The sequence below is a fragment of the Cnephaeus nilssonii genome (genome assembly GCF_951640355.1).
Source record: "Cnephaeus nilssonii genome assembly, chromosome: 2".
In the NCBI taxonomy this organism is placed as follows: domain Eukaryota; kingdom Metazoa; phylum Chordata; class Mammalia; order Chiroptera; family Vespertilionidae; genus Cnephaeus; species Cnephaeus nilssonii.
Genome location: NC_137073.1, coordinates 59,022,082 through 59,035,933, shown reverse-complemented (window position 1 = coordinate 59,035,933; position 13,852 = coordinate 59,022,082). Strand labels below are relative to the sequence as shown.

At 36.1% G+C, this 13,852-nt stretch overlaps 1 protein-coding gene across 2 annotated transcripts in view; it reads right to left on the bottom strand.

Annotated features, from left to right (window-relative positions):
• Positions 1-485: 485 nt before the first annotated feature.
• CHD1 (chromodomain helicase DNA binding protein 1) overlaps positions 486-13,852 on the bottom strand; it is an 80,712-nt gene continuing 67,345 nt past the window's right edge. The window contains exons 34-37 of one of the 2 annotated variants that reach the window (XM_079760317.1): positions 8,450-8,546; positions 7,459-7,510; positions 6,749-6,959; positions 486-3,244 (exon numbers count right to left, since the gene is read on the bottom strand). In XM_079760317.1, coding sequence (XP_079616443.1) covers positions 2,899-3,244; positions 6,749-6,959; positions 7,459-7,510; positions 8,450-8,546 — 706 coding nt within the window. In that variant the 3' untranslated portion in view covers positions 486-2,898. The remainder of the gene's footprint in view (positions 3,245-6,748; positions 6,960-7,458; positions 7,511-8,449; positions 8,547-13,852) is intronic. The other variant, XM_079760318.1, reaches the window with a different exon arrangement.

The following is a 13,852-nucleotide window of genomic DNA, read 5'->3' as shown; positions in this document are numbered from 1 at the left end:
TCTTTTTTAAAAAATATATATTTTTTAATTGTTTTCAGAGAGGAAGGGAGAGGGAGAGAGAAAAACATCAATAATAAGAGAATCATTGATTGGAATTGAACCTGATCTCGTTCATAGGTCGACAAACAACCACTGCACCATGCCAGCTGGGCCCTAGTGATAAATCTCAAGAAAGTAAACTGTGTAAATCAGTATAAAATCTACACAACCCTTTCATTATTTAACCACAAAAAGATTACAACCAGAAAGTTATCATATGTAACCTACAACAACTGTAAAGGTTCTAATTTTAAACCACTCACTCTGAAAATAATGAACGAATCATTCACACTCATTTTCCACAGCTTTCCAGTCTGCAAATTATTTTCTAACATATCCTAAACAAAAATATTTTCTTTATAAGCAAACAGGCCATTGCTTTTCATAAGAATCATTTATTGTAAATTATTAAAGTGTAAGGTTAATTGGTACAGTACTATGCATAATCTCTTATCCTTAAAAAATTAAACACAAATAGATTAAAATGCAAAGCAGAATGAGCATGTAAGACAAAAATAAGCATATTTTATAGAGAATGTTCCCTATTATATCTATGTACTAATGTTCTTCCCCATTGTTTTAATAAATTTATGGCTTATTCCTCTTCTATGTAATTACTTCTTACAAATGAACATATTTTCCATCAATTAATAAATGCTACATAGTTTTAGATTTTTCATTCAACTCCACTAATTAGTTGACTGAAATATCCAACTAAATGTAGAATTGTAAAGAATCCATTCCATTGTCTCAAAAAATGCAATACTGTTCTTTTATGAAATTTGCACAATAGGATCTAATCCAAATGTCCCAACTACAAAGTGATGATTTAAAAATGTCAACCCTGATTTGTTTTCTGTATTATGACCTCATTAAGCATTACATTTTTTTATTCACTGCTATCTTGTGGAATAAATAATCACTTATACAGTGAAAAATCTTAAAAAATGTGTACCAGTACTGAACTGTTTTATCACTTTTATACTGATTATAAATGAGATATTTAAAAACTGAATTATTCCCCATGTTATGTGATATAAAAGGAAAAAAAAGACCATCATTCTTCAGAGTAACTAAAAGAAGAATCACTGCTTAAAAAAACAACAACAAAAAATAGAAAGCAAGCTTTATTTTGTACCCTTAGTGTAAATTTTAGACCTAATTAGATAAACAGAAAATATTTTAAAAATACATCTATGAACAAATTTCTGTAGATTGCTCCCACAGCTAAATCAACAGGGACACACTTAAGAATATTATTGGAATATATCAATATATTTGTCAAAGTTAAGATTCAAATTTGTTACATTACAGCACACATCCAAAAATGTATGCTACACACGTCAAAAATTCCCATTGAATATAACAAAATAAAAATCTGTGAATAAATATAAGGCATTTTGAAATAATATCTGCAGAAAACCAAAAAGAGGCCAACAAAAATTCCTATGACCTAAATTTTACGTCATAGATTCATATGGTCTTCAAAATAGATTTAGTTGTAGTGCTACACATTAACTATATCCAACTGCTTACCAAAATATCCATTTTCTGGCAGCTAAATGTTACTACTTAAAAAGAAAAAAAGTTAAGTGCCTTTTTTCTTAAGAGAGGGAATAAAAATGCAGCAGAAAATTACAGGAGCCCACATATCCTTTTTCTTAAATTTAATTTGTCATATATAAGGTTTTTATATACAATCAGTGTGCATTGTAACAGTTATATTATAAAAGTCAATCAAGTTTATCTAAAATGTTACCTGGCTGCATAGCACATTTGACATTATTGCCCACATGAAAAGGGAAAACAAATGGATTTACAGTAACTTTTGGCTATTTTGAATTCTGAAAGTGTTCATACACTTACCCCTTTTTAAACCAAATGCATCTGAAAATGTTTCCAGAGCATGCAGTTTAGATTTTACGTATTATCTCACCATTTTGCTACTACATACACACTATTGACCAAAAAATAAAATAAAATAAAAAAGTAAAAGGAAAGAAATAACATGTATCTAATAAAATAGTCAATATAAAAAGAGGACTAATGGAATTAATTAGCCCCTTTCCCCATTTTTTACATTCTAAACAATGATTCCATCAAGACAAATCATTAAAAAGTGTTGTTACACTGATTTTTTTTTTAAACAATAAGAAGGCCTGAGTTGGTAGGGAAAGGAACAGTCAAAAAAAGCCTGAGAAAGGGAAGTAAGTAAGGAAAGCTCATTTAATCTATTTACAATAATTTACAGTCAATTTTTTTTGTGTATGTAAAAAGGCATAGTAATAGATCACAAACAGGAAGTTCCTGGCTATTTTACAGATATAAGTACAGAATTTAAATATTCAAGCTTGTGATGAAAAGCGGCAAGGTGGTCGCAGTGTACAATGTAAACAAGTAGCTTTGGAAAGTGAACAAAATCCTTGAGTGTTTTTTCTTTATTAAGAAAAGAACTCTCTTTCATTCCTTCCTGAAACATGATCACAGGTCAGAGTAAAGTTCATATACAAACATAATTTAAATGGAGGTCAGTCTAAAATCACTGACTTAAAAACAGTTTATCCAGCCTATATGGAAGGGCAGTGTTGAGGTCCCTGTAAGAGTAAACATTTTCCATTTCTTTAAAAAAGAAAAAAAAAAAGTACTACAATATTTGTAGCACAGTGCAGCATAATCCTTAAATATAAAAATATTTTCTCTTCTGTTGGGATAATAGACCTTGCATCCTGGAAAGAAGTAACAATACTGCTACTGATAGAAGATCTGTTTATATCTTTCAAGTCATGTAAGGCAATTACTGTGTTGGTTTATGATATATGGCTAAAAGAAAAGTCCAGAACGTCAAAATATCAGTTTTTGTTATGTTTTCCGATTACTCCAGGTATGCTCAGGTGTATTTTTGTGTTCAATTGAATGTTCAAATGGAGATCTGGAGCCATAAGGAGACCTCTGATCTAGTGGTGATCTAGGCCCACTACTGGAAGCTCTGTGGTCCATTTGCCAATCTGAGTGATACCTATAATCCCTGGAAGATTTATGATGTGTATATTCAGAACTTGACCGATGATCTGAATGTAACCGATGATCTGAATGTAACCGATGATCTGAATGAGATCTATCTTTTAAACTTCCTTCCAAATTTGACCTGTGATCTCTGCTTCTGTGATCATCCAGTTTTCTGTGTTTCTCTCTATCACTGTAGTATCTAACAAAAGAGAAATTAGAAATATTATTTAAATTAATAATACAAATTAAATGTTTCCAAATGAATAACATCTTATTAAAAATAAAACAAAATACTTTAAAGTATACTTTTAATTGTATAAAAGTTCAGTGTTTCATTACTTAAAAGTCACTGGAAATAACTGTGTGCTTTTGAAAAACTATTTGATTCATAAAACTAAAGTGAACCATACAGACCACCTCAGAGAGCATCTAATTTCACATGCCCATTTTATGATGTTTGGTACTTTTTATTTTATGCATCATTTGTATTAATGCATCTTAATTATCTGGAAGCTAGAATTAAGATAAATACAACTATCTAGAATACACTTGAAATCAGAACCTTTTTATATGAGCCTCTAAGCCAGTGGTTCTCAACCTTCCTAATGCTGCGACCCTTTAATACAGTTCCTCATGTTGTGGTGACCCCCAACCATAAAATTATTTTCGTTGCTACTTCATAACTGTAATTTTGCTACTGTTATGAATTGTAATGTAAATATCTGTGTTTTCTGATGGTCTTAGGCGACCCTGCTAGCGGTTCTCAACCTGTGGGTCGCGACCCATAGGTTGAGAACCGCTACTGTAGAGCCTAAGACCACTGGAAAACACAGATATTTACATTATGAAAACAGATATTTACGATTAATTAACCGTAGCAAAATTACAGTTATGAAGTAGCAATGAAAATAATTTTATGGTTGGGGGTCACCACAACATGAGGAACTGTATTAAAGCGTCGCGGCATTAGAAAGGTTGAGAACCAATGCAGCAGAAAAAAATAAAAACCTCTAAAATGAAGTCTATGAAATAACTTGTAAAAGAGAATTTTCACTGGTTTGCTGATGTCTGACTCGCAGCATCCCCCGGCCCCCCTGCCTCTGTCTCAGTCTCCGCTCTGGGCCCCACCTGCACGCGCAACCTCCTCCTGTCTGGTTGTGACCCGTTAAGGAGTCCCAGCCTAATTTGCATATTACCTCTTTATATTTATATATGTAAAAGCCTAAGTGAGTGTTACAACTGGATGGTAGCTATGACCTGCACTGACCACCAACGGGCAGATGCTTGATGCAGGAGCTGCCCCCTGGTGGTCAGTGCACTCCCACAGCCAACCTCCCGCTGTCCCCCTCTCCCCCCAGCAGGCCTGCTCTGATCACTCTGATCGCTGGCCAGGCCGATGGACCCCACCTGTGCACGAATTCGTGCACCAGGCCTCTAGTATATAGATAATATAAATTATTTCTATAAGTCTGTGAAGTTATAAATATTTACTACTATAAATGTGGTCTTTTCATTTTATGCCCTTTTCTAAGTTTAAGAGCTATTCTACAATTATGCATTTATAATGTGACTGTGCTTCTCAGAGAGAAGAAATTATTGCATTGAGCACAGTTAAAATACAAAGAAAATCTACTGACTTCTTTCTCATCTTTACTTTTATTCATTTTTATTTTGCTTCTAGTAATAATTACTAACTAGTAAAAATATTCTTTTATTAATAAAGGAACAAAACATATTATGTTGTCATTATAGTCAGGTTGTTTAAAGGCTTTAAAAAAAAAAACAAAAAATCCTATATAATCCTATATAATAAAAGCATAATATGCTAAGTGTCCAGTTGGCCGTTCAACTAATCAAAGCGAAATATGCTAAGGCCGTGCAACCACTCGCTATGACATGCACTGACCACCAGGGGGTACACACTCAACACAAGAGCTGCCCCGTGGTGGTCAGTGCGCTCCCACAGGGGGAGCGCCGCTCAGCCAGAAGCTGGGCTCACGTCTGGCGAGCACAGCGGCGATAGCAGGAGCCTCTCCTGCTTCCATGTTAGCACTAAGGATGTCCGACTGATGGCTTAGGCCTGCTCACCACCAGGAGCGGGCCTAAGCCGTCAGTTGGACATCCCTCAAAGGCTCCCAGACTGCGAGAGGGGCAGGCCAGGCTGAGGGACCTCCTCTCCCCGAGTGCATGAATTTCGTGCACCGGGCCTCTAGTCTATAATAATGGGTAATATGCTAATTAGACCAAACGTCCATCCAGACAAGGTCGGGGCCGGAGTGAAGCCTGGATCCTGGGTGCCTGCCAGCGGTGGCTGGAGTGAAGCAGCCCGGGTCCCGGGTGCCTGCAGGTGGCGGCTGGAGCAAAGCCCAGATACTGGCTGCCAGAGGGAAGTCGGTGCTGGCAGCTGGGGGAAGGAAGGCCTACTCTTGCACGAATTTTTGTGCATCGGCCTCTAGTCCACAAATAAAACATCCTGATTTCAGGACTATCTCAGATGCTGTGATTAAATTTAACTGCAATAAGGTGTTTTCAAATAAAAATTTTCCCCATGAGTTTTAAATAGAGTGTAATAAAGAACTCCCTCCAACAAATTTCAGCCATATTCCATCAAGCTTTTATTTTACCTTACTAGAGGCCTGGTGCACAAATTTATGCAAGGGTGGGGTCCCTAAACTTGGCTGGTAATCAGGGCTGATCAGGGCTGTCTCACCCAGTCCTGATCAAGGCCGGGCCAATCAGGGTGTGCCAGCGGGGGGCTTGGGGGGGGGGGAGGGGGGGAAGGGACCGCAGGAGGTTGGCCAGCCAGCGGCGGTGAGGGACCAGGGGAGGTTGGCTGTGGGAGCGCACTGACCACCATGTTGTGTGTCTGCTCCCTGGTGGTCAATGTGCGTCATAGTGACTGGTTGACTGGTCGTTCTGTCGTAACGGTCGCTTAGGCTTTTAAATATATAGACTACAGGCCCGGTGCACAAATTCGTGCATGGGTGGGGTCTGGCTGGCCCTCCCCGATCAGGGCCGATCGGGTCAAGCTGGCTGGGGGGAGGGGTGTAGGCATTTGGCCGGCTGGCCCCGCCCCATGGTCGAACTCCCAATCGAAGGAACAATTTTCATATTAGCCTATTATATAGAATTATACTTTGAAGAGTTTTTAAGCCAATATTCTCTAAAACCAACAACGAATCCTGCGACATAATTATAGAACTCCCTATGCTTTTTTAATTTTTATTTTTTGTCTTTATTAAGGTATTACATATGTGTCCCTACCCCCCATTACCCCCCCCCCCAGCCCCCCACTCATGCCCTCACCCCCCTGTTGTCTGTGTCATTGGTTAGACTTATATACATGCATACAAGTCCTTTGGTTGATCTCTCCCTCTTACCCTCCCCCTCCCCTACCTTCCCTCTGAGGTATGACGGTCTGATTGATGCTTCTCCGTCTCTGGATCTGTTTTTGTTAATCAGTTCCTCCCTATACTTAAACTTATAATTTAAAAAAACATTTTATAGAAAAACCCAGTTCTTAATATTAACAAAAAGAATTAGAGTTCATATTTTTCTTATTTATAAATAAGCACCTTTATTTCACATAAGGCTTGTTTGATTATTTGATGTTTGAAGTGATAATAAGGTCAAATATAGTAAATAAAGTAAAAAACAGAAAGACACGAATAAGCAAACTTTAAGAACTGACTGTCAGGTTTACCTGCTGTCTTGCTTGTAGTGATCCCAATCACGATGATCTTTTCCATTACTAAAAGAAGAATAGGGCCTTTTCCTAGAGTCACTCTTTTTGTAAGAATCTCCCTGATGTCGGTCTTTATGATGATCATGATACTGAGATAAGTGTCTATCAGAAGAATAACTGTCTCTGCTGCTATCATCGTGATTTGTATTCTCTTTTAATCTTTCCACATCTGTTAAATTAAAAAACTCAACTTTTGTTAATGAATTTAACTTTGCTGCTACATTATAAGAATTTCTGTCTTAACTCCAGCTAAACAAAATCAGTTCCCAAATACAGGTAGTTAAAGCATTTAGAAATGGTCTATTAAAACAGTACTAAGAGTTACAAAAGGGGTCACTTTATTCCGAAATGTGAAAAATCACAACTGAAACATATAAGGCCCATTTCCTTCTGAGACAGACTATACTTTTGTGATTCTTGTGTAGAAAAAAATGCATTACTGCATTCTAAATTCATTTATTATCATTTTAATAATTTATTGTATTTTAACAATTACCTACAGTTTCTATAAACTGGTAAAAGGTGACTTATGGAAAGGTTAACAATAAGCAAAAACAGATTAAGATAATAGATTCAATATAATGATGTGGGTATGTATTATCTAAAACCCCAAAAAGGAAAACAATTTTAAAATGTGCTTTTTAAAATAATTAGTAAGACTGACTTACCTGGATTTCTAACCACTTGAATATTCACGTTGCTGTTCTGGTCATTATTTTGCTAAAATAAATGCACACATGTAAGAATCTTTTAAGTGGTATAATAAACTATTACAAAAATGGGTGGGGGGCCCTAAAAAGAAAACCTCGAGGCTGAAAGAAGCCCTTACATAAGATACTAGAATGTATATATGTAGCATTTGCAGGTATCTTTTTAAAAAATCATAAACTATTTGTCACATGACATTACAAAATTTGACTTTCCCATAGGTCTTTCTTACAGCTGCTCCTAATGTTAGTATCTTATATAACCATGGCATAATGATCAAAACTAAGTAGTTAACATTGGTACAACACTATTAACTGAACTACATACTTCATTCAGATTTTACATTTTTCCACTAAGATCTTTTTTCCACTCCAGGATCCAATCTGGAACTTCATATAACACTTAGGTTTTATGTCTAACTTATTTTCCTTCAATGTGGGACAGCTCCGTTGTTTTTTCTTGTCTTCCATGACCTTGACACTTTTGAAGAGTACTATAGTTACTGTGTGGAATATCTCTTACTTGCCATTTTTCTGGAATTTTCTTATGATTAGATTGAGGTTATGCAAACCACAGAAGTGATGTACCTTTCTCAGTGCATCATACTCAGGTGGTTCATGATGTTAGTATGTCTTATTTCACTGGTGATTTTAATCGCTTATTTACAGTGGTGTCAGGCAGGTTTCTTTTCTAAATGTTATTCTTTCTTTTTGTAATTAATAAACATCTTAGAGGAGATACTTTTAGACTATGCTAATATCTCATTTCTTGTTCACTAATTTTAGCTTCCTTCAGAAGCTCTTACCTGCAAAAGTTCTTAATGTGGTACTCTAGTGGTAATTTTCTATTTCATTCATTCCTTCTACATTTATTAACTAAATTCTTCTCTAAGGAAGAATGTCTCAGTTTTAGTAACATAAATAAGGGAAAAAAAATGATGTGTTACTTTACCTGAGATTCCTGCCGTTTTTTAATAGCATGCTTATATAACTTATGTAATTTTCTTGCATCAAACTCAGTAAACTTAGATACGAAAATCCACAGGTTTCTAGAAGAAAAAAAGGCAAATTAGTCTGGTGAAAAATATTTAGCTTTTTCATAATCCCCAAAACACACAAACACACATACTTTGCCCTCTATGTAATAAAGCCTAAGAAGATTATTTCTAGTGTTTTTCAAAACTTCATATATGGATAAAATGCTAAATGAACCTAAACATTAAGTTTGATTTCTCTTCCAAATCCCTTCATTTTATAATTTTTGGAGTGAAAAGCACTAATCAATCCTAATTTGAAACCAGAGATGCAAATTTACAAATCAGGAAAGGACTCATGTTATTCAGATTAGTTATAAAAGGAACAAGCTATGTTCCCAGTCTGAACAATTATACCATCAGATAATATCACTTGTGAAAAAAGGGCCCTAACAGTTCTGCCCGGCAGTTATACTTTAGAAAACAACTGTCATTTTATAATTGTAACTAGTAGCCCATTTGCAGGAAGAATCCTGCAAGCGGCCGTTGGGGCCGCGTACGCTGCCGCTGCCGCCACCTTTGTGGCCGCCGCGCCTGCATCCACTCGCCACTGCCGCCCGCCCAGCTCCACCCCGCTCCGCCCCGCCCGGGCTTTCCCTCTGGCAGCCATCTTGCTTTCCGCTTTTCCTCCCTCTTCCTTCTAAGTTGTCTTCAGTCTTCACTCCTCCCTCCCTCAGCGTATGCAAATTAGCCACCATCTTTGTTGGGTAATTTGCATACTCGCCCTGATTGGCTGGTGGGCGTGGTTTTTGGCGTAGCGAAGGTGTGGTCAATTTGCATATCACTATTTTATTAGGTAGGATGTAATGGTCATGAGAATAACATGACCAGACACTACAAAATATGGACAACATGGAGTCTTTAGGCCTCTCTTCCCATCCCAAGGCAAGAATTAGTAACTGATCATAGTACTTCATGATAAATTCAGGTGCAGCCTATGAATACTTCTTAACACGGCTTCCTAAACAGTCATTCATAATCAGTGACACTTAAGTCTATCTGCTATCACTGAAATAGTAATGGTTTTACATATTCACAATTTTTTTCTTAAATATTTTTCAGTAGGTATTATAAAGTATGACTTGAAACTTGCTTATATAAACAGGGTAGAGAAATTACTAATTAGCCAATGATAGAGTTTAGCAGATTAGCCAACATCAACATCTTTAACGAGCCAATCAATTAATTTTAAGGAAAAAAACATATATATAAAATCCTCTGTATGAATAATGACTTCCCAAAAGAAAGCCATCTTCCAATGACACTGGTTGAAGGAAGATGGTCTTAGAAAGCAAAAATTCTTAGCTGGAAAATAACTTTTCATTCTATTTTATGAGAAAGTATATGAAAGCACTTAATTTGGGGATTTCTAAATGGCTGACACATTTTTTAAATATCAAGCACCTATTACTTATAACTACAAAGTAGACATTAAGTTATAAAGCCTTGCATGGGATACTATTGGTGACAGGTATATTAAACTGTTTTTATATTTTCAAAGCTCTTTCCTATTATTTAATTTCACAAATAACCTTTAAATAGGCATAGTAAAAATAGCAGCCAATTTTAAAAATAAACAAGCCAATCAGGTAATGAGGCTAAATGACTCATATAGCTAAGTAAGGCTAGAAGACAGGGCTCCTAATTTGCTTTCCACTAAAATAAGTAATTCTCAGCTTTCTGATTTTGAGCATTGATATGTAAGAATAGCTGCTGGCTAGTAGACTACTAAGAAATTGCTATGTATTAGTAAATTTTGGAATATAAGTCTGTGAGTTATAAATTAACTACAGAATTATCCCCAGCACATGTGCATAAAGAAATGTCTGAAAAAAAAAAAAAATGTCTGTCTGGTGATTTTTCTAGACTAATTCTTATCAGTGTTAAGTCAGTTGTGGCTTTCTGTGTTTTATTAAATAACCATTATTAAATTTTGTTGAATTACCATTAGTATTATCAATTTAGTTTGTGAAGGTTCTTTGCTTAACTGCAACATACAATGATACTTTTTTTCATCAATATTTTGGCCTATAATTTTGCAAAAATGCATTGCAATTTAAAGAGCCATCACCTATGTCTTCATAGTTAATGGGCACATATATTCATAATACTCTCAAAATCTGCTCCTTATAGTGAGTGATACTTCATAGCCTGTAAAATCGGGGCACTGAAATAAATTGCAGCATATTAAGGTATCAAGACTAACATTATCAGGCTATTTTAAACGAATGGGACACTTTCAAAATACATATGCATAGATTATTTTGTTTCTTAATTTTTTTCAACCTCATGAAAAATTTTCAAACATACATCAAAGATGAAAGAATTTTACAATGATCACCCACATACCTACTACCTATATTCTATTATTAACATTTTACTATGCTTGCTCTATAACATATTTCATACATCCATCTCTCAGGCAATCATTGTAATTTTTGTTTGCATTTTAAAGACAAATGGAGGTGTTGGTATTTCTCACCCTAAATACTTCAGTATGTGTAACATTAACTAGTCAATACCTGTTATTTTCTTTTAAAAATAAAATGTACATAGAATAAGATGCACAATTTTTTAAGTTTACACTTGCTGAGTTTTACAAATTAATATAGTTTATAACCCCAAAACATATTTAAAAAGTTCTGTTTTGCCTTTTCACAATGTCTAAGTTCTTTTACCAATGGAGTTTTAACAGACAATGGGGTATGTCAGAAATGGTCCAAAAATTGAGAAGCATTCCCTATACCAGCAGTCGCCAACCGGTGGTCCGTGGACCACTGGTGGTCTGTGAGGTCTGAAAGGTTGGCGACTGCTGCCTAGACTACATTTCCCCATGTAATCGATTATAAGTGAAGTCAAGGCAGGTAAGAACTAAGTGGGAGAAAAACAAAAATAAGTTGCTCAACTGGGTAAAAAGAAGAATCAAACCTTTGGAGGTCAAGACAAACATAAAGAAATAAGTCTCCTGGCTACTAGTCTCTTTTGCTTTAGAGATTTTCTCTCCCTGCCCCCATTTGTGTTTATAAACTAAATCTAAAATAGCATATATCTGTATTAGTCACTATATAATTTCAACAAGATACTTACTACTAATCTTTCTAACAAGCAAAATAGATTTTCTCCCTCTCTACGACCTCAAAAATCTGAACTCTAATTATAAGGTTTCAAAATATAGTACACTGAAATATTTTCAGATGGAAACCAAGCTCCTTTACACTAAAAAGTAGGAAAGACGTTTAATATAATTCTTTAAATTAACGAAATTTAGCTCTAAGAATAATTCACTCCATTTCCTTTATTTTCCCAATTTTACCACAGCTAAGCGACAATCAAGAACATGTTTGGGAGCCAACGACAGAGAAAATTTAACTTTGGATCTTCAATGTAAAAAGATAGATTCCCATGAAAGCCTAACATATATAATTGAACTTAACTGTATTCTTGATCTATGGCTCTGAGCTTGGAAATCGTAAGATGAGTTGAAAAGGATGAAATAATTGTTTATGGTATTTGAGGAAAGAGTTAATGCTCCAGTCAGTATATATATTCTAACCAAAAATAAAAGATTAAGCTAGAATATATGAATATATCAATATAGTACTTTAAAATTACTGTCTCCCATTCCTCACAACCTATCTTCTTATTATTATTCAATAAGTGAAAAATATGTAATGCCTTATAATTTATAAAGAGCTTCATGCTTGGCCAGTGTAGCTATGAGGTTGTGGTTCAATTCCCAGTCAGGGTACATGCCTGGGTTGCAGGCTCAATCCCCAGTAGGGGGGCATGCAGGAGGCAGCCGATTGATGATTCTTTGTCAACACTGATGTTTCTATCTCTCTCTCCCTCTCTGAAGTCAATAAAAATAAATTTAAAAAAAAGAGCTTCAAATACAGGGCTGGCCAGTTCTGCTTAGTGGTTAATAGCGTCGGCCCAAGGTCCGAAGGGTCAGGTTTGGTTCTGGCCAAGGGCACATACCTTGGTTGCAGGTTCCCCAATTCTGGTAGGGGTGCCTATGGAAGGCAACCAATCGATGTATGTGTGTCTCCCTCTCTCCCTCCCACTTTTCCTAGAAATCAATGGGAAAAATATCCTAGGGTAAGGATTAAAAAAATATATATAGCTTCAAATACAGATGTTATCATTTCACCAGTGATAATACCAGGGGGCTCAGAGATATTGTTCAAGGTCATAAAGCCCCAAATGAGCCAAGGTGGGGTCTGAGCAGATCTTCTGATGCCAACTCTAGTGACTACTCCATGGCATTATAGGCACGATTTAAGGATATTATTGTCCATACATGGCTTTAGTTTCTTTAGACATGACAGAAAAATTTACATGATCAATTTCCTATCTCCTCTCCCTAAAATGGGTCCTGGTTGAATTTAAGGATAAAAGGAATAAGTGTAGAATTTTTTTTATTTTAGCGTAATCATAATCACTCCTCCAGAAATATATTACTGGTTTTTTGTTGTTGTTTTGTTTTGATGTATAGCTGTATTACTATCAGGGACTTGTTTGTGTTTATTTTATGTTTTTCCCAAGTTGTGCAGTAGTTTGGTTTAACACTGATCTGGCTCTGGTAATCATTACGTGATTTGTATAATAATATAGCAGTTCAGTTTTACAATGTTAAGATCAACTGTGCTGCTACTGCTTCTAAAATAAAGGATGATTCTCCATTTTACATTGTTTGAGGATATTAATTTTTACAAGGTGTTATACTCATACTCAAAGACAAATTGCTAAGTATACTTACATAATAATAAATTTATTTGTTTGGCAAACCAATTTCTAAAGATACTACTGAGAATAATCTAGTGAATTGTGAAAATTTTTAAAAAATAAAATGCAAGAGAGAAACCAGGATGGCGGCATAGGTAAACACCTAAACTACTGCCTCGCACAACAATTTCAAAACTATAACTAAAAGACAAAATGGACATCATTCAGAACCACAGGAAGGCTGGCCGAGTGGAAATTCTACAACTAGAAGGAAAGAGAAAAGCACACTGAGACTCAGAGGAGCTGCAGAAGGCAGAGGTACAGAGGCACGCGCGTGGAGAGGGCTGGCAACTGAATACGCAGCTGGCTTTCTCAATCGGGAGGGAGACAAAAGCTCCCGACGGCTCTGAACTCCAGTTCCGGGCGAGAATCTGGGGACCCAGACTCATTCGGGGAGAAACTGGACAGTCCGGCAGCGGGAGAAACTCGAGAGTGGTTTTCAGAGGTCCTTGCAGTGATTACTGTGGGACACTGAGACCCAGGGGCCTCTTAGGGCAGGGCTGACGGGAAACCATTGCTGTCTGCTCCACCCTGAG